Consider the following 25,278-nt stretch of genomic DNA (forward strand, 5'->3'; position numbering starts at 1 on the left):
ATAACCACCCTCAGCCTGAACATTTAACAAGCCAAAACAAAGACTGTTTTGCAGAGTTCGGGCCAAAAAGCAGAGGTTTGGATGCAGTGATGACCTACAGCCCTTTTCACACAGATCTCTTGTTCCTGAATGCCAAAATAAGTGCTTGGTTTCTCCGCAGGATCCTCAGGAGAGTGTTACCTCCTGAGTCCAGGCTCCCACTCCTGGCAGTCTGTCAGCCAGCCATGTCTGTTCACACCTAGCCTGCCCAATCTAGCTGGATCACAGCTTGAAATCCTGGGGCTGCAGGCTGTGATGATGCCACAGCAATAGACTTCAACCCAGAAAGAGCCAGAAGTGGCCATTCAACAGCTAAAAGCATCTATTCCCTCTATCACAAATCCTGGTTATAACTAGGTATAAAGTCTCCTCCTTCCTCCTCAATCAAGATATCCAACTTGATCCAAAAGCTCCAGGATGACTCAAATCATGGGTTTTCAGCCAGCTTTGCCTTTTAGACTTTTAATACTAACTTATCATTATCTTTTACATTTAAAACATTGCACACATCTCTGGAGGTGTACCCTGACAGACTCATCAAGTGATCTCATAACATTTCTCCTTAAAGACTTACCTTTAGCATCTCACTGTAAGGCAGATTTCTAGACTGCAGAGAATAATTTTAAACTTTTTAAAAGCTCTTCTGGCTTCCTGTCATACCTGACTAATAATTAGAACTAAACACTCGGTGTCACTAATGCCATAATATAAAGAAAAAATTATCTTTCCCTGACTCTACGTGCCCCAACACGCAAGTCCAAGGACTCCAATAGCTTTCCTAGTGATTGGCATTGCTTGCTTTCACTTTTCTATAGTGATGTGAGGTACTTCAGAGGAACTATCCAGTCCAAATTTTTGGGACAGCACATCATCAGGCCCGCAGACAGGGGCGAGAAGGTTCACTGATACTGCAGAGAGGCATTCCGGGCAGAATGCAGTCTGGAATAACACATGCAAACAGATCACGGGAATTTTGCATCTCCCTGACAAGCAGCTGTAATGATTCCATGTGGGAGACAAGTCAGAGGACTGTCAGAGGTCTGTTTTGGTACGGCTGTGCAGTTGCACAACTCATTACACACAACAACAGTCCACCCAATGCGTTGAGTAAATACCTCTCAGTTTTACATAGCCAGATCAGCCAGGCCAGCCTCTCCCCACACCCTGCAGCTCCCCCAGTGCCTTTGGGCTCCTGGGGGTAGGGGCTGCTCATCCAGTCTCACAGGCAATGAAAAAATTAAAGCACAGGCATACAGGAATGGCAGGAGAGTGCGTATGTGCAGGCATACACACAGCACGCACACTGCCTGCAACACTTACTTTTGCATATACTTTTTGGGCACTGGTGATGACAGATATCCCATTTCTTTAAAAAAAAAAAAAAAACAAAAAAAAAAACAACAAAAAGCCAACCTGAAAAATAATCCTTGATTTCAAAATAATGACTGATCGCTGTCTTAGCAAGATGGCAACTTGCCACCTCTAAACGGATGCAGGCGAAGCATGACATGTCTCTAATTCAGCAGCTCCTTCATTCCCATTTAACTTTCAGAGCTCACAGGAGGGAACAGAAAAGCCAGCAGCTACAGCTAATGCACAGCAGCTCTCTCCTGATCAGGCCATCTCATTCCTCACCCCGGCTCTGCTCACAGCTGGACCGCGAGGCTGCCCCTCGCAGCGACAAGAGATTGGAGCCGACGGCGCTGTCGCACACACGGCCCTGCACAGCCATCACCTCGCAGCACTGCCCTCTGCCACGAGCCACCCACGCTGGGATGGAGAGAAATTAAAATGTGTGCTATGGAGTCAGTTATCTCCTCACGGAGGTAAAGCAAAGTAATTGCAAGTGTCACAGCAGTACGTGAGAGTTTCAGACGAGGAACCTGATCCAGGTGTTGGGGGAGTACTCGGGGCTTTGGTCTTTAGAGGATCCCCGGCATTTCTCTGTATGATCTTTGCTCTCCCTCATTTGTACACCCTGAGTTCCTCACAGTGCTTGGATCAGGGGGAGCCAGTATGTCATCGAATGGTTTGGGTTGGAAGGGACCTTAAAGCTCATCTCGTTCCATCCCCCTGCCATGGGCAGGGACACCTCCCACTATCCCAGGTTGCTCCAAACCCCATCCAACCCGGCCTTGGACACTTGCAGGGATGGGGCAGCCACAGCTCCTCTGGGCAAATATAATTATACACAAAGCATTGCCTTTCGAAAGAGCAGTGCTTGTTTTTTTTAGATCAGGGGTCAGCTGGGAGTAGGTAAAGGGTGCTTTGCTTTGGGAGACCAGCTCAAACCAGCTGTGTTAAGTCTCCTGTGCAAAACACGGTTTAGTCTGGCAGATGGAGATGCTAAGTAAAACTCATTAATCTGTTAGCACTTTCACCCACCCACCAAAATCCCAGTGGTCTGAAGTCATGGTTTTCTGACACAAATCTAGAAATCTATAGCTTATACAACAGCTGCAACCAGAATAAAGTTCCAAGAAAAAAAAAAAAACACCACATTTAATTACATGGATAGGTCAGAATTATTCAAGACAGGGATCTCAGAGTAAGAAAAATTTGTATCTGAAAGTATCTGCATGATTGTTTGTGGCACAGGATTGGAAAAGGCACCTGGTGACTCCTGCAGAGTGCCTGCTCTTCATTCTGCACACCTGAAACACACCACAAAGGGTTAAGGCCACATGATAACAAAACCCTTCAAAAAACAAGCTTCTAGTACAAAACATCCCAGCTTTGACCTGCAGACAGAGCAGCTACAAACCCAACCCTTGTTCACATAACCTCATCTCGCTGTCCTCTCCCCCAGACACGGCACAGCAAAGACCAAGGCTGCAAAACAACAGCTAGGAAGCCCAGAAGTTGGCAAGATGTGCTCAGGGCTGGCTGGTGCCGAGCCTACCTCCATATCTAGAAAGGTTCAACGTGCTCGTTCTGGAAGGCCAAGGAAAACTAAATATAGCAGCAGGCTACCAGCAAACAACATGACCTGGCACAGCTTCCAGCTCTACCTGAACAATCCCCTCTGATAGCTGCGATCCTTTGCCTTGTTTGGGGAGGACGTGCCGGAAGGAGGCACTTTGAGGTTTTTTACTTACACGGGTAATTGCACACACAAAATTCAGGGATGGAATGGAGGTAATGCAACAACAGCACCGGCGCTCGGGGGATCATCCGGCTCTTTCAGAGCGGGGTTTTTTTATTAAGCCTGACATCCGCTCACGGAGAGGAGGGAGCACCCTCGCCTCACGTGCCAGGAGCCAAAGCCTCGCGCAGCAACTGCCTCTTAGAGCAGAGACACCATCCGAGAGCATCTGCTTTGTTTTAACCTCTGCCCTTTAAGGAGGACGCAGAAAGGGGGGGAAAAAAAACCCCAAACCCTTTAAGCTGCAGACTGGCTTTGTTGGTGGGTATGAGGCTGGATATCATGGCGAGGCTTTTCAATCAGAAAAGGCCTCGGGGAGAGCTGCTCACCTCTCGGCTTCTGAATGGCATCTCTGCCACGAGCAGGCCATGGATGTTGCAGCTCTAAAGACAGACCCCAATTTCGAGCGGGTTTTGAGATTTAGCTTAAAGGCATGCACGCTCCCAACAAAGAAAATGGGGTCAAAGAAGCTTCTTTTGAAAAAATAAATAGAGCAATAAAGCATTCTTTCAGATTGGCTTCACAGGGGATAAATCACTGAGCAAATACAACCATCTTATCTCGTTGGCAAATGGCACGTTATAGTGTCCAGCTTTACGGGAAATGCGCTGCTCGGTCGGAGAGCAAACTGACTTCTCATTGTCTAGAAAAATGCTGCTCTTTACTTTTTACAAGATTTGTTTGTTTTTTTTAAAAAAAAAAAAAAAACCACCCCATGATCTCTAAGCTGTGCCAAGCCTGCTTTGCCCTCCTGCCTCTCGACGCTTTCCTGGATGCCTCAGGACTTCCTAGCAACCTTACAGCAGAAACACAATCCATCTCCTTTGAGCAGGAGGACAACTTGTTTAAAACAGTATCCCAGCGGCCCTCCTGGCATCCCCACACGGGTGGGACGAGGCAGCCATGGGATCCCACAAAGGCCACGGCGAAGAAGGGGGTGAGGCAGGCAGGGCTCTCCCAGCCTGTGGAGGCAAAGCTTCCCCCAACCCTCCGTTTTCAGCCTCTCTTTGTCCCTTCTGAAGCCAAACACTGACAGGAAGGGCACCCAGGGAAGAATGCAGCCACCCAACAGCTGAGGGGTGGTTACAGAACCATCGCTGGTCGCAGGATCCGGTGGTGCCGGTGCCTGTTCAGCGTTTTGGCCCTGATTTATGATGAGTGCGCTCGCGTTTCCATTAGCCACAGCTCTCAGAGCTGACCCCCTCGGCTGGGAGAGGCAGACTCCACATTAAACTCCCATCAGCTTTCAGTCCCACTGACCTCAGCCCCAAAACTCGCAGCCATGTTTTACATCAGCCGGGGCCGACGCATTCCATTAACGCTCCCCCCGGCTCGGGGAAACATCTGCTCTGTTTACAGTGGTAGCAGCACAGAGACCACTTAAAGCATCACCTCTGCCCCACCAGCCCACGGTGGGAGGAGCAGCCACGCACGGGCCAGGCCCTGCACCTCCCGACCCCCGGCACTGCAACCTGGCCTTTAGTTATTCAGCAGGGCAGGGGTCACTTAAACCATCAGGGCTCAGCAGAGCTGTTGGGCAGCAGCAAAGAAGGTGGATTCCTCTAGGCCAGAAGCGCAAGTTTGAGAGAGGAATTCATGCTGACCCCAGTGGAAGATGAGCAGGCTGACTGGAAATATGGGAGGATTAAAGAATGCCAGCAAACGATTAAATTTTTTAAATCCCGATGGTTTTACAGATTCAGGCAGAGATTCAGTGGATATGGATGGTTAAAGCTCCACAGGTTAGAGCTCACACATGGAGGGCACCTCTCCAAATCTGCCTCTCTAGGGTGCTTGGTGCCAAACCCAGCCCTGCACCCCGCCAGTTCCACAAGTACCTGCAGGGTGGCTCTTCCCACAGCAACAGGAAGAGATTGGACACCTTCCTGAAAGCAAAGCACAGCTCATCCACAACAATCCCCCAAAAGCACCCCAGACACCACCATATACATTAGCACCCACCAGCTTCTCACTGGGAAAGCCCAACAGCTCTGAAATTACCTGTTCAGGTAGGGGATGCTCATCTATCAGTATTATGTGCTGGAGAGTTAGGGCAAGTCTCCACCAGATCAAGGGTGTATGTTACTCCATATTTTCCCCACAGATTTTTGACAGCTGAGACCTCCAAAAGGCAAACCCCAAACACTTGTTGCTGCTATTGTTCCAGTGTTAGGTGTGCATCAAATTAACCCCGATGTCCTCTGCTGCTGCTGGAAGCTTCCTTTACTAATAAGCACCTAGTCAAGGCTCTAGCTGCTAACAAGCCCACAAGGACACAAAAACATACAGCAGCCTTGGAATATCCGACAGCATCTGCCACAATAGAGACAGAGCACACCACATACAGGGCATTCAGCAAGGGGCATCAGCTTTTAGTATAATGAAGTCAGGAACACAATCGGCTGTTCCCATCTCTGATCATCTCAACGGTTCACGAATCTGCTGCATTTCAGATTTGTGCCCTTTGACAGAGCTTGGGCTGTGAGCTCACACAACAGTTACCAGCACAGGACTACAAAAAGACGCTGACTCTCACAGAGGGCTTAGACCACTATTCAAACACCCCTGTAAACAAGCAACAACCCCCTAAAACACCATTTTACTTTTTTTTTTTTTAAATTTTAGAACTGTACACTAATGAAGTCTGGTGGCAGGTATCGGGGGAGGAGAAGAATAAAAACTGTGTTTGCTCTCAATCTTCTGCAATACGTTAGAGAGGAGTGACACAATCTACACAAAGACTCCCTGTTTTTCACTTCATTCCCAGCATCCAAAGTGTCAGCAGGTCACAGCTTTGCCAATTCTACTGCAAAGGTAAACCACTGAATTAAGAAAGCAATTTTATCTAGTTCCCTTTCAACCAAAGAGATGAAAAATTCAGTCAAAGAGGAAAAATTTGGCACTGAATCAGACAAATCAAATTGTCCCTTTCCGGTTCCTTAATTCACATGTTAGGGAACAACCACAGCTGGGAATTTCAATCTCTGGAGCAATTAAAGAAAATTAAATTCAGGGAATGAGGCCTTATGCACTCAAAGCTTCATTAACCCTGTTGCCTTTTAATTAAATACGTGCACATGAAATTTTGGACAGAAAGAGCATTTGCCTTACTGACAATGCTCGGTTTTAGTGGCAAATCAGAACCTGCCCTTAGGAAGAAAAAAAAAAAAAAGATACTAGGATAGTAAACTCTAGACCTCTCCATCTCCACAATGGCTTTATTAAATACAGTAAAAATTACTGCCTATCACCAGCTCCCACTTTGTGGGAATGTCTGCCCTCCCTCAAACACCCTCAGCTGCAGAAGCAAAGCTCTGCTTTGGGCTCGCTTCAAGATAACAGGCAACCCCACCACCACCAGGGATAAAAACACGAGCCAGGATTTACGAGCCCCACACTTATTACGATCAGTAAGAGAAATAAAGTTGGCGAGCTACAGCAGGATAGACTTTACAGCCCCCGGAGAAGAGATTAGAGCAGCCAGCGACTCGTTTAAATACTGCTCATCCTCACAAAAGGCTCGGGCAGGCGCCAAAGGCGGTGTGTGACTAGGACAGTTTAGAGGATAATCTTTGAAAGGGGATATTGTCAAGTCTGCCCAGCCTAAATATCGAGCTGGCTTTGTGTAAGTTACCAGCCGAGTTGTGAGGGAGTCACGCCACTCCCGCCTTCCCGGGGAGTATCAGCGAAGCAGCTCCGAGTTCACCGGGACGCGCGACCGCCTGGCAGGGACCGAGCACCGACTGCTTTGATGCTCCCCCACATCCATCCGAAACGGTGGCACCCAACTGATGCACGGGCAGGCACTCACACGTGCTGGGAACAGCAGCACAGAGAGGGAATAAACACATGGTCTCCAAGAGACTTCTCGGGAATCTGACACCTCGGGCCAGACGTTTCACCCGGAGCTGTGCTCTCACCCCTCATCGTTAGCAAGCACAGTTACACCTCTGGGAGAGGTGAGATGTCAGTTTGTTCATTTAAGGCATCTTTTTGGGGAGAGGGACTTGTCCTTTGCCAGCACAGACTGATGCATTCTGTGGTTGTGTTTTATTGCTGACCTGTGTATTTCAGCTGTTTTGACTACTCAAAGACAACGGGGTGCGTTTAGAGATTACCTTCCCTGGCTGTCACTTACCATAAGAGCCAATACATTTTACAGCCAACGACACTTCCCTTTTCACACGTGCCCCCCCTCTCAAGTGACAAGCTAAGGCAACAGCACAACTGCTCACACAAAGCCTCCAAGGGACGCCAGATTCCCAAGCGGACGCTCTGCCCAACTGAGTGAAGAAGCACAGCTCCATTAACCAGAGACAGGCAACTTCTCATGCCCAGCATTCACAGGTTAATTGCTGCATCCCCAAAAGAACGTTCTTTTTCTGGTTTCATAGCAGCCATGCTGCCTCACACGGAGCAGAGTGAGCTGTTTGCTGCTGGAGGATGCCCTTGGTACTACCAAGGACAATCTGAACGCACTGAGCTCGACAGGCTCTCGCTGAATGCAAAACCAAACACAGCCCCTTTGCTTCCCCAGCCTTTGACACCTACAGGGGAAGGGGCTTCCTACTACAGCTCCAGCAACGAGGAGCACATGAATTTTGTGATGCTTGAAGTGCTGCCAGGCAGAGCACAACCCATCACTCCATTCCTTACAGGTACATTAACCCTTCTGTGTGCGTGAGGTGGTTTTCCCATCTGCAAGCAGCAAATAAGCAAGGAGGATGCACTCCGTGTGCTAAGGGGGGGAAGGAGACATTTCCAATGCAAACCTGCTCGTACAGAGTTCTGCTCCCCATTTGGATGCTATCACTTTATGATGACAACATTTCCTGACCCAGATTCTGTCTTGCTCCCCATTCCTCTGCTACAAGTAGTAATTAGTAATGTCAGTGTTCTGGCTGAATTGCTACAGTTCCATTAATAATGCAAGAGTAGTAACAGAGGGAGCAGAAGAAGAGAGGCTTGAAGGTTAAAAGCAATAGGAGAATGTGTTTTGGGGGGCATTGGAAGGGGAGGGGGGAGGAGGAGCAGAAATGCTGGCCTACTGAGATTATACACCATCCACTTCAAAACATATCATTCCTTTCAGGTGGAAGTGGTGGGTGAGTCAGTCATGGCTAATTAGAGGATAATATGCAAATGGGAATGACACACAGAGGTGATTTTTACTAAATTAGAAGTAAACTAGTGCTTCACCTTCCTTTCCCCCTCTAAACTTGCTGCCTCACCACTTCGTGTTCCCGTTTCTCTGTTACTCATGTTTCAGAGGTCAGCAGTAACCTGGAATCCCCACACATGACACACACTGAAGTTTCCTCTCTCTCCAGAGAACTCAAGCAGAGACCAGCCCATACCTGCCCATCTACAGCCAAAACTTTAATGCCACTGATGCAGTTGCTCCGGGCACACCTTAACCCGAGGCTCTGATGAAGCTGTCTATGACATGTACTCTGAACCTAAAATAGAGCTGGGTTTGAACAGGTAAACCCAGCATCTCCCTGTGCTTCCAAGGCCAGGGAGTCTTCTCCAGCTGACAGCAGCTCCCTCGACAGCAACAGCTTCACCCCCACACAGGGCACACAAGCCTGCCTGTGGCACTGAATAAAGCTGCTGGAACTGCATCACCTGGGAACTGGTTTATTTCCTTTTATTTTCTCTCTTCCTGCTAAGACCAGATAAAGGAGCCCACAGGTTTGGTGCTGATTCCTCAGCTGTTTCTGCTGTTGAATGAAAACTCACGTGGACAGCGGAAAGCCTGAAGCATCCCCTGCACACCAAGAAGGTGGTGTGTTTGTTGCTGACTCTGGTCCAACACCAAAAAGCAGGGACCTGCTGAAGGGGTTGGTGGCCCCTAGTTTTCTTGAAGATTTATAAGAAATGTGAGCTCACTTTGAAAGGTCTCCTTTCTTAGTGTTTGGCATTTACAGTTTCCTACATGGTACCAGGCCTCTTGTGAAGTGACACTGTACAAACCAACACCCGTGCCCTTTCCATTAGCTGAAATCACACACATCTCTCTTGAAATATATATTTCAATAAATCAAGCTTATCAGTGTAATTACTTGACTGCAGCACAGCTCACTCTAACACTTAAGGAGAACTACTCCAAAGTCCTCCAGCACAAAGGGCTCGGATGACTACCCAGAAGGGATAAAAAAGCCAGCAGGCTCACTGAGATGAGCTCATGGAAGAGTGGCAAAGGAGGAAAAAAACTGGAGGGGGATGAGCTTCAGAACTGCGTGGTGTTTTCAGAGACCTTTCAAGTATCACTTCCTCTGCAGAGAGGAAGTGAGAGGAGCTGGAGGATCTCGGATACAAACAGCTTCCCCTCCATGACAATGAGAGAAAAGAATGGGTGTTTTTGAAACAAGGAGAAAAAAAAAAAAAAAAAAAGGAAAGCAGGCCAGCCCTGAGCACACTGTGACCAAATTAGGAAACAAACTCTACTGACAGCCTCCAGAATGGCCATGGTCTGCAGCAGCCCTCTATTAGCTCAGGAAGTCTGATGACTGTGTCATCTGCTGAAATCTGTTTATGTGCAAACAGAAAGGAGAAGCAAAACACCTCCTCGCACTCCACAGGCCAGGTTAGGCCATCCCAGGCTCTGGCCTGGAGGAGTCGTCAGCTGCCCTGACATGATGCTATTCCAAACCTCTGCTGCTGACTCATGCCCCTCCAAAGATAACTCTGCCCTGGAAGCACTAAGGTACAGCAAAATGAGGATTGTGGGGCTTTTTAAGTGCATGTTTTAAGTGGTTAGCTGTGGCAGATGAAGCTGAGGTTAGAGATCAGTGATTACTACGACAGGAATGTGAGGGGGAGGAAAGAGAGGGAAGATAGAGCTTCTTGAGTAAGGTCGGAACAATGTTTTTAATTTGGCTTGGGAACAGCCTTTTTCCATCCTCTCCAACCTCCATTTCCACTGCAGCAGCAAAATGATAACCTTGCTCCAATGCTGTGCAAACACAAAGGTGTTCTAACCTCTAGCTGCCATGGAGGGCACCTGTACAGGGCTCCACAGCAGTCCCAGGGCAGCTTGGTGGCATCGTACCTGTTGTGAGGACGGACAAGTGACAGAGGCGAAGCTGCTTCACTGTTTAAAAATAAAACAAACAATCCAACAAATGAAGAAATCTGAGCTCCCTGGTCCATACAGAGATTTAGGGTGACCATGTTACATTTCTCCCTGTCTTGTTCTCTGCATGAAATGGAAGAACACCTCTCCTCCCTTTCATTTTCAAAGGGATGTAGGAGGAAAAAGCAAAGCTTCCAGCTCGTCTCAGCCTCAGCACAACTACAGCTTTCAGGGTCCTTCCAGCCCCAGCAGTTTGGCTGTGGGACTGCTCTGCCAACATTCAAGGCAGCTCAGGGCCTTTTACACCCCAGCCAGGGTGCTCTTTTCCAACCCCTCACGGAGTCCATCAGCTCCTCTCCAAATTCACTGTCCTCGTACCGCTGCACTGACCACCGCAGGTGTGCTGCTGCTCCCAGTGGCCCCTCTGCCTAAACAGTCACAGGCTATGCCCAGGGAGAGGTCAGACACGATGCTGAGGCTTAAATTTCCATCTCCACATGAACTTGTGCCCAGTTTATTACTCCTGGACCTTTCCTTGGCAAAGGACAAATCTCTGGAGGGAAGGTAGCACTGCTACCCCATATGGACCTGACACAGAGGTATTCACTGGTCAGTGAACAGCAGGACAATTGCCTTTTCATTGAGTGGATATTGCTATAAAAGGCAGAAAGCAAGCACAGGAGTAAGCTTTGTTGTTTGAAATTGCACTGACTTAGTCTATTTCTAAAGGGCCTAGTCTGAGTTTCTGCTTTCAGCAGCTTTTTTCTTCCCCTCCAAGAGACAGATACCCCATTTAATCTGACCTCTTTCCTCAGGTCCATTTCCAGGCTGGGCTTCACCCTCTCCTCCTCTGTCAGACTCATTTATCAAGTGAAGCATTTCCACATACCACTGCATAAATAGACTTGACCTTGTTAAAGCAGCAGCAGCACCTGAGCTCCCACTGATGGAGTCTCTCCACCTCACCATAGCAATTAACCCAGCCCACTCCTACCCTCTTTGCAGGTGGGGTATTGTCAGAGCTCGTACAGCCCGTTCCCGTGTGTCCCTAGGAAGGGTGGCAGGTAGACAGACAAGGCAAGGAGTGATTTTGAGCTGATTATTGTGCCTCCTTCTCTACAGCGGGGCACTTAGGAGTCACTACTGCTGGCATCACTCAATTCCTGTAACTGCTCCTGCCCAGACCAAGCACACAGCAAAAATCAAAGTGTATGGGAGTATCCCTGGCACGTGGCTTTCCCTTGTTCCGCTTGCAGTTTGCTCCCAGGATAAGCAGCTTGCCCAGCACAAAGCTGGAGATGAGAAGATCTCCTAACTCTCAACGCTCCCCAGGCAACCTTGACCCTCCCCAGCTCGATGGGGGTCAGCATGTGCTCGCTCTTCCTACACTGCTCCACTCTCCTGTTATCTCCCTTCCTTGAGGACTCGGCAATAAAACCTTCCAGGGTTTTATCTGCTGCCTACAATCACCTCAACCCCACCTTCGACCTTGGTCCCTCCCTGCGGCCCATCCCTGGGAGGAGATAGGGGATCAGCATCGCCGCTCGCCTGCCCGCGGCTCGGCCCCGGCCCCGCGGCTGCAGCCCGGCTCCAATGTCCTTTTATGGAAGAAAAATGAAAATCGCCTGCCCAGCCGTGGAAGAGCCTGAGCACAGAGCTGAGCACAGAGCTGAGCTGACAGACGGAAACTCGCCATTTGTTGTGGGTTTGGCACCGAGGGAGCCGAGCGAGCGAGTTCCCAGGCGCACAGCTCGCTTAAAAAAGGGCGCAGCTGAGAGCGGCGGAGCAGGAGGTGCCGGGGATGCAACGCTGAGGAGGAACGTGGCAGAGCCAGGAAAAGATGTGCTGGACTCTTCTGCCAGCACGGACAGGCCTCTGGACCAAAGTGCTCCATTCCCAAGCCCCCATCCTTGGAAGTGTTCAAGGTCAGGCTGGATAGGGCCCTAAGCGACCTGGTCTAAGGGAAGGTGTCCCTGCCCGTGGTGGGGTCTTTAAGGTCCCTTCCAACCCAAACCATTCAGTGATTCTACCAAGACATGTAGGAAGGTTCTTTTCTTCCTTGTCCCGACAAATCCTCCTAATCTGCATTCCCAAAGACACGGGAGGATGGGAATTTAAACACAGGCACTGGGCCTTGAGGTCCTAGAGGGGCCTGCCACAGCGGGTGGCACCTTCAGCTCTGCTCCCCACTAAAGCCACGGGGCCGAGCTCCAAGTAACAATCAAATCCAAACAAACAGGCTCAAGGAAAAACATACGGATAACAGCAATAAGAATGTCTGAACAGAGAATGAGATGGGGCCACGGGACTCTCAAAATGTTTGTGCTGCTGTCAGGAAGCTGAACGAGACAGCAGGCTTCAACAGCTGGGAAAACATGTTGCAAAACAAGGAGAATTAAATAATTCTCTGTACGTACATCCTACTCTGAGGCATTTTGGACAAGCTCAATTTCTCCAACCAGAGTAATTTTTTTTTTTTCCATGCTGCATATGCACCCTGCCAGCGACAAACCTTGATAGAGTTCAAGCCTAAACCCACAGCACATCTGGAGTCAGGCAGGGCAGCTCTGGGCAGCACAGCCCAGCCTTTAGCACAGAATAATGGGCCCTGTGGTATGTGTTGGATGACATCCTTGGACAGCTGTGTCATCCTGAACACATCCCCTGCTGCTGGGGGCTTGATTACACAAACATTTCCCCCTGCACCCTATAAAACACTCCCAACTGGATCATAGGTGGGGCTGCCTTGTTACCCACTTCTGAACCACAAGCAGCTCTGTGTCCCATTGCTGCACCAGGTACAGAGACCACGGGTGTCAACCAGCACGCCCCTCACCTCCTTCTGTAACTTCAGGTCCTGTTGATCACGCAAAACAATTTATTTCAGCGAGACCACTCAGGCCAAATGCTTCTGCAAAGCATTTGGTGTGACTTACACTCATTAACAGCAGCAGTGGTGCGGTGTGGGGGCCCTGCTAAGAGCAGCTGTGTTCAGGCACAGCTCACCAGGTAGAGCTCGCTACAAGTTCAAACCTGTCTCGATTCCAACAGAAAATGAAGGTTAAAAGCAGCTGGGTGCATTTGTTCCTAGCCAGCAACTCAAAAAAAAAAAAAAAAAAAAAAAAAAAAAAAAAAAAAAAAAAAAAAAAAAAAAAAAAAAAAAAAAAAAAAAAAAAAAAAAAAAAAAAAAAAAAAAAAAAAAAAAAAAAAAAATCAATCCTGAGACATTCTAGGAGCTTAACAAGACATGCCCTAAAATACCAAGTCTCAGTGCTGCAAATTAAAGCACACAAGGATTGCTGTGGCCAGAGAGCCTAACCCAAAGATGAAAAGGTGAAAGAGCAGAGATTTTCTCCAGGTAACACAGGCACATCAAGGCTCATTTGTCCAGTGTGGCAGTTCAGCCACCCAGCAGGCAAAGGCAGTCCCCAAAATCCACTAAGGATGGACTAAGGAGCCCTGCACAGGAACAGCAGCTGCCCAGGCTGAGAGCAGTGCCATTCCACACCATGCAGCCATCAGCCCTTACACCCCACCAGCACCCAGACAGACAACTCGGTACAATAAAGTAACAAAGACATGACACTATGCAAAAGAGTTTTTTAAGGAAAAGTCCTGGAAATGCAAGTCCCTGCAATGTGGCCTGGCTGTGCAATGAGTGCTGGGGGGTTTTTGAGCTCTCCTCTGCTGCTCCCTGCATGCATTATTTCCATGGCAACGGCAGCTTTCACCTCCCCATCTCTTGCTGGCTGAAAGCCCTGCAGTGCTTTGTGCTGAGACTGCAAAGAGGGGAAACCATCTCCCTCTCCCGCGACGCAGCGCCGGGGACGGCGGGAACAAAAGCCTTGTCTTCAACAGTGTGGGGTGTCCTGGGAGGAGGGAGGCTGAGCAGAGAGGATGGGCTCCCTTTCCTGGGGGGAAACAGCAGTTCCCCCACCGTGCAAAAGTGCACGCTCACTTCCCAGTGCTGCACAACTCCACGAGCAACACGTGCCTTCCCTCGTTCTGCACAACCACCAGCTCTGGGTTCCCCCGCAGTGCCGGTAGGGGAAATGCACATCATTAAAGATGATAAATTTGAGCACTGCTCCCGTGCAGGGAGCCCTCCAAGATGGAGGTTCACCAAGCAGGCTGGAAAAAACTCCTGTCATTAGGAAGATTTGCTCTGCATGCACTCAGCAACCCACTAGAGAGCAAAACCTCCATACTGGGACAGGTCTGAGCAAAAGCTGCCTCTGCCCCAGCACCAGCTCAGACTGCACACACACAGAAAGGGTGGTTTGCACGACAGTTTTCCTTGCCTAAGTGAGCTTTTCCTCCACCCTGCTGTTTGTGATGTTAAGATTCAAGCCCTGGCCACCTAGCTAGCAGCCAAACTTAACTCCACGCAGCTGGAGCCAGAGTGGCCCTGGCAGATGGTGCCAGCTCATCCTCCTGCTCCCCCATCCTGCTGGGCACTCACCGAGGGCACCGCCAGCTCTGCCCATTGCCCAGGTTACAGCTTGCCACATTTTGGTCCCTGCAAGGCTCAAATGACTGGAACTACAGGTGAGATGCATAAGCAGTGACCTGGCTATGTGTAGAGCTCTTATTGTTGAGCCCACATACAGCCAAAATTAAAGCTTCCAGCTGGTTCCCACCACTTGCTTTACAACATTATCCACAGCTGGCCCAAATATGAATCAACCTCCCTGCAAGATTTGAAGGAAAGCCTGAGAGTATCCACATGAGCTCCCAAAGCAAGACAAAGGATCAGGTGATGGAACACAGGAATACAACAGGTCCACCATCTGGTCCTCCTCTCCCCACCCTGGAAGGGCCCTGAGGTTTTGGGAGAGGCACACTTTGACCTTCCCCTTTCCACACTTCCCCTCACTTTTGGTTCAGCTGTGCAGAGTGCAGCCCTTCCAAGCAGAGAGGGACTCCTTCCAGGATCAGTCATCACCACCACAGAGTCTGCCAGAGGCAGTGCTTGCAAAGCCAAAGCATCCTCTCCAACCTCTGTGGAGTTCCCCAGATTAGCCCTTTCCTCCCTAAGGGCAATTGTTTCCTGCAAGCAAGAGCATTAAACTGAAATTCTCCATTCTGGAGAGAGACTGAGATAGCAGGAACATGAAGAACCACTGCAGCTGATGCCGTGAGACACCACATCCTGCTCTCCAAATTCCTCACCCTCGACTTCAAATCCTAAAGTCGTTAAAGACTTCTAAGAAGAGCACAAAGCTACTCAGCAGATTTTCAGCTAATGAATCAACACAAGCTGTCCAGGAAACCAGAAATCCAGCCCACTGGAATGCTGTAACCCCGGGGAGGGGGGGGGAACAGGCAGTACACTAGAAAGGAAATGAAACAGCAAAGCAGAAGGAAAGGAGCATTTCAGCACTGATCCTTCTTACAACAGCTACTCTGCTGCATTACACATTTTAGGGAAAAAAAACTACTTCAATTCGTTTTGCACACTGAAGGCTTTGTGTTTTTCAAGCCTAAATTCTGTTCTGTGGTGCTGACATACCAACATTCTGAAAACAATTCGGTTTTTGCAAAAGCAGTAAGAAAAAAACTGATATTTAAACGTGAATCAACATTGCCACCTAGTGCCTAACCAACGTCCTCGCTCCAACACCGGGACAATCCATCAGCTCTACTTCCCCTTCCCACATGCCAGGGGCAGATGTTAGCAAAACCTGTCAGGAGATTATAGAGATCTGAACTGGAACTGTGCATCTTTCACAAGCAGGTTTCTCCCTGCAGCCAGTTCAATTTTCATGTCAGAACGCAAAGTCCGCTCCTGGCAACTTCAGCTTCTCCAGACAATGCAGGCAAACGGTGATACCACCTCAGTGTGAGAACCCAAAGCTATGGCAGCTGCAAGTGTAGGGCTAAAGCCCTCGAGAGGAATTTCAGTGGTTAGCAGAAATCTCTGCTGGGAGACAGACAGTTCCCCAAATCACATTCATTGTTGTGGCTACAGTGACACAAGAGGCCTTGTAGCTTCAGTGGCAAACGCTGATGCTGCCCTGCCTTGGCTCTCTGGCAGCGTAAGAAGGGTCCTGCACACGTTCACAAGACTGGGAAACACATTTCTGTGCTCCTCTTTTTCCCCAGCACAGATGGTGCAGAAGCAGCGAGTTCTCCCCCACTCCATCCCCCCACTTGGCCTGATGATTCTCCTGCTATGGCCATTAACAGACTGAGAGGAGCACAAAGATCTTGTGCCCTTGGAATGGCTGACATTTCAGCCAGCTCTCCCAGTCAAGTTTTTTTTGTCACTTCCAACTGGGATCTCTATTCAGGTGACCACATGAAAAAAAAAAAAAAAAGCAGATTCTAATTCCCTCAAGGATTGCATGTAAGGCTGTTTCAGCTCATTCTCCAGAAGATAAGAGATTACGGTTTGGTTTTGACTTTTAAACACCCAGTGCCTTGTTCACCTGAACCACTTGCCTATAGGAACACAACAATCTGCACTATCCACAAGCTGTTTTAGCCAACATCTTTCAAGAAAAGAAAGGAATCCTGCTCTCTATCAACAGCGCCCTGAAATTCATCTGTCCAGCCACGCACTTGGGAATATCAGGAGGATCCAGCAAACACTTTGGCTGCTGCCCTGTGGAGCCACGTGAGATATTCATTCACCTGCTGCTGGGAAGTGTGGATTGTCTTCCCAGCTCTCCTGCCCAGCACTCCAGAGGAGACCAAAAGGCAAATAACCCCCAATTACCTTTCTGCAGCGGGGATTAGGGCAGCTGAACCGCTTCACGTCGTTGTCCAGTAAGGCTGGGAAGTTACAGAAGGGACACCTGCAGCCCAAAATAAGATGCCATTAATGCAGAGTGCCAAACATAGCTTTGCTGAAAGCAGATCTAGTCAAATAGCTGTGTGGAAGTTACTGAGGCTGCCAACCCAACGCCTGTCGCCAGGATGTGCTGACTGCTGCCTTTTTGCTCATATTTCTTCGATCACTTTCCTGTTTGCAATCAAAATATTATATGCTCAGCACTGCTTTTGACCGTGTAATTTAGAGGATCAGCATAGAGCTGGCAAGCAAGTCTTGGGGGAGACAAGTCTATTGAATTTTAATCTGCTCCTAGTCAAAGGCAGAATAAAAACAGACCTGGGAAGGCAGAAGCCTGAATTTATAATCCAAGCTCTTTGAAAGCTGCCTATCTCAGAGTCAGCACACATTTAGGGTTTCAGGGAACAATCCTCTACAGCAGTAAGTGCAGTATCCTCTGCAGGACACTCACCTGACAAGCTCATCTGCACAGGCAGCAGCCACCTCCTCCTCAGCTTTCCTCTCGTAGTATTTACAGAGGATGTTCTCTGGAAGCACTTTCTCCAGCTCACTGGTGGGGAAGGAACATGTGCAACTGCCTTCCATGCAGCTGAGCTCTGACTGGGGTTGGGAAGAGAACTCAGGTTCAGTATGATACAATCAGAAAGCAAAACTCAGCACCCAGAACATTCCCAAATAAACCAGAGCAGAGCCTTGCTCAGGGAGAATAAGAGCAGATCCCAGAATGGTTTGAGTTGGAAGGGACCTTAAAAAATCACCCAGTTTCAACCCTCCTGCCATGGGCAGAGACACCTTCCACTAGCTCAGGTTGCTCCAAGCCCCATCCAACCTGGCTTTGGACACTTGCAGGCATGGGGCAGCCACACCTTCTCTGGGCAACCCGTGCCAGGGCCTCACACTATATCTTTTCCCCCAATACCTAACCTAAATCTACCCAAGATGATCGGCAGAGAATGGGTTCACTACAGAAAGAACAAGAGACTACCTAAACAAATCAGGCCTCACACAAACACTGGATCACAGCTCATTCCAAGTCCACTGTGACCACATCTTGGCCCCTTGTTGTTGTACATTCTCTGCTGAGAACCAGCACTCTGCTCACGAGCAGCGTGGTGCACTCTTTTCAATTAAGTCATATAAAATACAGCTGCCAGTTTATACATTTACATGAAACAGATCCCAGAGCACAACAGCATCCCACAGTTTGAGCATCATATCCTGAGGCAAAGGAGCACATTTACCTCAGCGCAGGCTAATGACTTGTTTATAGCTCAGTTAAGCACCAGGATAATTGCTACCTAAATCAGAGGCTAAGAAGGTTAGTGGTACCATAGAGGAACCAACCCTCAAATTAAGTTGGGATCACATTGATATAATGGAGGATAAACACTCAGCTAGGAGGAGACTGGCCAAGTAAGAGAGAGACAAGTGTTCTCTGTGCAGATATTGCTGGTTTATTAAGTAAAAAATCAAACCCAGACAAGTTATTGTTGTTACTATGAACATTGCAGAAAGTTTTCCTAATAATCAAGTTGCTAAGCAGAGAGCACAAAAAATGGAGGTCACTAACACTGAAATCCTGTGCAAAGATCCCATTGTGAAGTTGTTGGCTTCACATGACTTGGATTTCAGAAGACCACTCCATTCAAATATTTCCTGGGAAGCACATCTGCTTTAAGCAACAACATGAAACAAACAGCACTGTCACGTCCCAACGGCAATCTACCCATTTTCCCCTTGTCCAAGTTACGAAACTCTTACCTTCCCAGAGCCAAAAACTGCCTCCTGAGCATATTTAATTAGGCACTCCTTGCAGAACAAGTGACCGTCTGCACACTGAGTCAGCTCTTCGAAGGCGAACTCCCCGTAGCAGCAGCGGCACTCAATCATCTGCCCATCCTGCAGCCACCAGAGGAATCAGCATCAGCATCAAAACATCCATAGCTATAGCAACACACACACATACACAACTGCAGGCCATAAACCCCAGCATTAACCCTAAAAACCATACACTGTTATACACTGTTCCATCACAGATCCTATTTGGTGGTCAAAATTCCCTAAGCACAACCAGAAACGCAGTTTTAAGTCACTTTATAGCTACTGTCCTGCTTGACAGGTTCCAAAAAGCTACAGAACACTTGGTAATTAATAATTCTTGGCCTGCGGGCAGAGAAGCATCTTGGGTTTGGGAAGGTGCAGTTGCAGGGAAGCAGCAGAGTGTACACCCCTCATGGGAAAACCCAGGCTCAGATCCGTTACCCTCTAAAGGGACATTTACCATCTGCCTGGAGAGACCTCGTCTTGGCCTCTTCACTGCAGGGGTGGAGAACCTTGCCACTGCTAAAAAAGTTCTCCAAAGCTTGAAGAGAAATGGGCACTGAGACCAAAAATTTAACCCACAAGAAGTTCTCTAAATTTTCTTGAAGACCTAATTGTGAGGTTTTTAAAGAATTTTTTCTGCCAGTGAGGAAGGCCTTCCCACTGGCTGAGCTCCAACAGTAGAGAATCTGTTTTAAACAGCTGTAATGGTGGGAGCAAGAGCCAGCCTGGTGCTATTCTATTGCATTGTTTGTTCTGAGCAGTGAAGGTACAAGCTGAATTACTGCAGATCATTACCTGCATCAATACTGTCTTTGCTGGCCTCAGCTCTCATCTACTTTTCCTAAAAACCAGCCAACACACACTACACAGGTCTTGTCAGCTCAGCAAGAGCAGCACGGTGCAAAGAGAGCTTCAGAAAAGCTCCATTCTGGAAGCCAAAAGAATCTGAGAAGTGGGAAGTGCAAAACAGTGGCTATGCATAAGCTGAACTCAACAGATCACATTATAGATACTGACCTTCTGATACTGCTCCTCATTCATCTGCAGAGCCAGGAGGAAGTCTGCATGCTGCAAGAGAGACGTGCATCTGTATTTACAGAACAGATAAAGCAATTTTCCAAACTTACATTATCTCAGGACTTGCAAACCACCATAAAAGGCTCGCTGCCTGCTCATAACATCACTCAGCCCAGCCCTCCAATCCATTAAGCTATTTATGATTCAGCTAAAACAGATGGGAGAAGCAAAGGCAGCAAGAACAAAGAACTAAATTCTATATTATGGAGGGCTGGCTGGTTCAGGTTTCCATGGGCAGAGATGATCTCACCCAAGGGGCCCCTCCAGAGAACATGAGCTTTGTGTTTCAAAGGAGACACTATCCATCTGCCTGGGAGACAAGGATCTTTAAGGAGCTGCTTTAGAGAGAGGACTGTGGGTGCAGAGCTGGGAATTCAGCCCTTCCTCAGCCTATGAATGGGTGTTGCAGGGTTCTGCTTCCAGGCACACAGCTCTCAGCACAGCACAAGCCCTTCTGGAGCCACAGGACTGCCAGGCTGTGGAAGGGAGAGTGAGTGGACAGCCTGCCTTGGGCCTGCTCATTACTCACCACCACCACTGAGCTGCAATTACAAGCCCTAACGCAGCAGAGAAGCCTGCTAACAGTTAGAGGAGAGGATTAGTTAGCAGAGTTTTTACCATTTCATAGCAAAAAAAAAAAAAGACCCAGAATGGTGTTTGCACAAGTAGCAGCTGCACATTTAAGTAAATATGAAACTCTGTACTTGGCTTCTTTCCTTTCAAATTGAGTTACTTGGGAAGAGACATATGTGTTAACAGGTAGGGAAGGGGCAAACATAGTTATTCAATATTTAGTTCAGTGTTTGAGTTTCTGTAAGAGACAGATTTTCACATTTAGGGCCAAAACCTTGACAGTTGTTGAAGTTGTTTGCACCAGAAGATTAAAGCAGCTCCTATCACTCACCTCTGCCATCTCTTTCACTTTCTGCTCGTAGAATTCCTGCTCCAGTAGCACCGGTGGGAGAAGAGAGAGCTTGTCATAGGACCTCCAATGCCGCCTCTTATTCTCCAGGAAGAACATGCGCTTCTCAATCTTCACATCCCCTGAAGCAGAGTTCAAGGCACAGTGAAGAAATGGGAACGGAGCAGCCAGAACAAAGCTCAAACCCTTCCTCCTCCACACACCACCAGCTGTGTAACTCCAGCATCTCAAACAGCACTGTACCGAGCAGAGGCACTAATGAAGAGGATCTCCAAAACAGATACCAGGCAGTGACAGAAACTCGGCTGTTCTGGGACCACATCCCCTTTTTAAGAACAGTGCTTTGTGCTGCAAGCCAGTTCTGTTCACAATAACGACGCAGAGAACACAACACACACGCAGCTTAGCATTTACCTTGCTCAAATTTGAAGTCTATATATGAATATTGATTCATTTCTTTCCTCCTTTTCCGTTTCCCGCTGGTTTCGGGAGACAGCTCCTGCCATTTTTTGATAGCATCTGAAAAGGCCTAGAAAACAACAGACAGACTTGAATCCTGTGCCTGGGAGAAAGCAAAAGCACATACTTCGAGCTGAAGCACAGTACAAACATTGGCATAGGACTGATCCAAAACTAGAAAGCCAAACACCCAGTATAGAGGCAATTTTACATCCTTCCTTTGCTCACCTTGTTATGTATTCATAAAGTAACCATTCCATAAAAACAAACCAGTTGAATGGTACTTCATAACACCTCATTTAATAGCTTGCATTGCAGTGCAGTATTAAACAAAGTCGGTTTGGGGTTTTTTGTTTATTTTTTTTGTTTAAAAAACCGAGGTTAAAAATACTCAGTGCTCAATCAATCGAGTGAAGAGACAAGAAGCTTTTGTCTTAGTTAAGTCACGGAATAGCAGAGAAAGAAACTCAAGCAAGGGGAGTGTATCAGAGGAGCAGATCCAAGTGGAAAAACTCGAAGCCACACTGGCATTCGGTTTGTTGATACTTAAAACAATAGTCTTTGCATCTCCATTACAGCAAAGCTCTTATGTGGAATACAGGACTCATTCCACAAGTCATAATTAGAAGGAACAGGACATTGAGGCTTGGGCTTCTTTTCAATTCCATGCAGTCAGTTAACTAACAGCAGCAGTTAAATGTTTTCAGATTTAGCTAAATGTCTAGGTTTTATTGGCAATTATACTGCACTTCAGCAGAGACCGTAGGGGGAACACTTCCCAGTTTAATGCATCACCCACCATCAACCAGACACAGCGTTTCCCCAGCTCTCCTATTAGAGAGAAAGTAAAAACTTCCTGCAGCGTTCTGTCTGGCCAATAAATTTCAAAAAAATCTCTACTAAATGGATTAAAACTTCTTAAAAGGAAAGGAAGATTATTATAAACCCCATAATCACACACTAGCAGATGGTACAGTAAGGCAAAAGACGTCTCAGTGCTCTCAGCAGACACGAGAGATAAGCCTAGGAAGGAAAACAGACTCGAGCTGGAGAACCTTTCGTGTGATTGCATAGTGTCCCTTGAGCTCGTGCAGTGCCCACTTGATGTCCTGGCTGCTCAGCATTTTGAAGTCTGCCATGAGCAGGTCAGCTGCCTGGATGAAGCACCGCTGGTCAAGGGGGGCAAGTTTGGAAAAGTCAAAGTAGTCCACTTTAGGCACCTGAGGAGAAAATGAAAGAGATTAAAAGGCTGCTCTAAGCACACACAAGAACACCCCAAATCGCTCTTTCAGCGGTCAGGAGCTTCTGCGAGAGCACCCAAAATTCAGGTGAGGTGGCACCCAGTAACCTGAGCACCTATAGAACAATCATCTACATAACCAGAGTATGGCATAGGTGTGCGGCCTGTTGGTCTGTGCAGGTGACCTGCACAAGGTAAAATGTAGTTTAAAACCATTTTGTGTGTGGTTGCACGGGACAGCAAAGAGAGGAAATATTTAGGTTACCATAAAGGGTGAAGCTTTATTCGGCTCGAGGTTGTAAGATGCTTCTAAGGGTAGAAAGAGGTGTCCAGCATATCTCTCTCAGGCTACAGAGAGCTATTTCAACACACTCAAAGCTCAGAGGACTTTTTTTGTCAAATGGACTTTTAAAAACAAAACAAAAAAAAAATCAAGCAGCTGTCGGGAGATTTGCAGTTGAGAGACCAAAAGGCAATGCCTAAAGGCCTCACCAGAGAGACCTGAGGGCCGAGGCTACTTCATGGGAGAATGACTGTGGAATTCTTGGCTCAGTTATCCAAATGAACACTTCAGATGGGGCAGTGACAGGCAGGGCAGAGGGGCTCGCTGGAGGCAAAGGAGCAGACACTGCAGCTCTGCCACAGCAAAACAGCAAAGTCTTGGGAATCATCTTGCAAGCAGCTAACTATTGCTATTTAACACCGTCTTAAACATGCCCAGAGGCCTCCTGTGAAAGCACAGCCCAGTCAAGCACTCTGCAAACACACACTAATCAAAGGAGACATCCCAAGGTCCACTCAGGCTGAACAGACTGGCCCAGAGGCACACTGGAGATGAGGAGACTCTCACTCGCCTTTGTCTCATCTTGGCTGGCGAGCAGGCTGCTGCTGGGATTCAAAACCACTCTGCCTTCCTTCTTTGGGTAATCTGGATTTTCCAGAAGAAAGTTACAAAGTCTGAAAAGATAAATATAAATATAAATATAGTTACGTCAGGCTTGGGGAAGCTCAGGTTCATTTCCCACTTGTCCAATTTTTAGTAGCCTTTAATTATGAGGCTACACAGGCAGGTCACAGCCTGCTTTGTAAGGATCAAGGGAGGTCTTAGACTTGAACAAACTGCAAGTAAATGACTGAGAATTTAATAAAAAATGATCAGCTGTGTGGCTGTAGAAGGAAAAGCAAATAGATCTGTGTTTCAATACTTAAATTTACATACATGAAGCTTGTATGGGTTAACTATCAATCATCTATAGAGAAAACCGCCCTACAGAACCCAGGAAAGGTTGATATCTTCCTGAACAAAATATTACAGATTCACATTTGAATTAAAGCCTCCATTCTCAATCTACCATCACATTAAAGCAACCAGAGCAACCTGGTCTAATGGAAGGTGTCCCTGCCTGTGGCAGGGTACTGGAATCAGCTGATCTGTAAGATCCTTTCCAACTCCAACCATTCTGTGATTCTACGAATAAAGCAGCAACAAAAACACGTTTAAACTGTGTATACACGCAATACACCCTCTGAATACAGGTTTCATTGTAATAAAGCTTGAAATTACACCAGCATTATCCAAATTCCAGTAGAAACTGGTCTGGTGAGAACAGCACTTAGAGAATAATCACTAAAATTGCCGACAAAATTGCATAATAGCCTGTAAATGCAGCATACCTGAGGTCCTATCACAAATAGTTATAACTGTCAGGTAAATGTCGTTTAAATGACTATTTTAGCTCAGAAAAGACTCAGCGAGCGGTTTTCAAATAGGCAGCAATTGCTGGAGACCACAAACACCCCAGAAGCCCTTGTGAAAGGGCAGCCTGCTGCAGGCTGTCGGGCTCAATCAGACTCTCACAGCTTGTGCTCAGCCCTCACCAACCAGCTGTGCTGGCTGGGTCAAGTAACAGGAGCTGTTCCTCAGTTTCCCCCAGCTGTAGAATAAGATCCCTCTGAAAGGAGCCAGCACAAGCAATTAACATTTGCAAAACTACGGGAATGAGAAGGTGCCAGGCTGCAGCAAAGACATAATTGCGGCTAATTTACATTCCTGATGTCAGAAATCAGGCCCTAATTAAGAAATCCGAACTGGCTGGAAGCATTAACCCACTATCAAGGCACGATTACTTTAGCCCCGCTTTCACATTCAAAGCAGGGGCATTTCTTTTTGCTTAATCGGGTATTGACATATTGAGCCAGAAGCTTTTGACCGAGTGTGAATGCTCCAGCACACAAAAGCTGAATAGATGATACCCTGCTAAGAGGAGCTCCCACATCTTATCTTTCACATCAGTCGGGTTTTAAGAAGATCATTTGGGGAGGGGAAAGCAACAAAATATCTGGGCACCACCGGGCATTTAATAGCTTTCAACTCCCAGCTGCCCCCATCCCTTTGGTGGAAGATAACTGTTTTAATCCCAGACAAGGGAAACTTCAAGGAGCTCCACCCAAACGACCGGGATCCATTTGAACCATCCTGCACGTTGCCATTTCAGCACTCAGGGTTTTGGGGGATGTTAACCTGCAGTGTCTGACAATTAGTTAAGCGGGTCCCCGGTGCACAACCACACACACTCATGGGCACTGTTCATTAATATCTGCACCACAGGACACAGAGCTGGTTAAAAGCCTCATCCCTGCCCAAACCCAGCCACCCTTAGTTATTATATTTCGAGCCTGATTCAGCTTGACACACCGT

The 25,278-nt window shown here is 47.7% G+C and overlaps 1 protein-coding gene across 9 annotated transcripts in view; it reads right to left on the bottom strand.

Moving 5' to 3' along the window:
• Nucleotides 1-25,278, bottom strand: part of RNF216 (ring finger protein 216) — a 76,405-nt gene that overhangs the window by 30,082 nt on the left and 21,045 nt on the right. For all 9 annotated transcript variants that reach the window (XM_027889489.1, XM_027889480.1, XM_027889487.1 and 6 more), the window contains 8 exons: nt 23,435-23,537; nt 22,396-22,560; nt 21,296-21,410; nt 20,864-21,003; nt 19,900-19,950; nt 18,820-18,957; nt 17,510-17,658; nt 16,984-17,062 (listed from right to left, as the gene is read on the bottom strand). In XM_027889489.1, coding sequence (XP_027745290.1) covers nt 16,984-17,062; nt 17,510-17,658; nt 18,820-18,957; nt 19,900-19,950; nt 20,864-21,003; nt 21,296-21,410; nt 22,396-22,560; nt 23,435-23,537 — 940 coding nt within the window. The remainder of the gene's footprint in view (nt 1-16,983; nt 17,063-17,509; nt 17,659-18,819; nt 18,958-19,899; nt 19,951-20,863; nt 21,004-21,295; nt 21,411-22,395; nt 22,561-23,434; nt 23,538-25,278) is intronic.

The sequence above is a fragment of the Empidonax traillii genome, unplaced genomic scaffold (genome assembly GCF_003031625.1).
Source record: "Empidonax traillii isolate 1590-97213 ecotype Southwest subspecies unplaced genomic scaffold, ASM303162v1 scaffold263:size1499331, whole genome shotgun sequence".
NCBI lineage: Eukaryota > Metazoa > Chordata > Aves > Passeriformes > Tyrannidae > Empidonax > Empidonax traillii.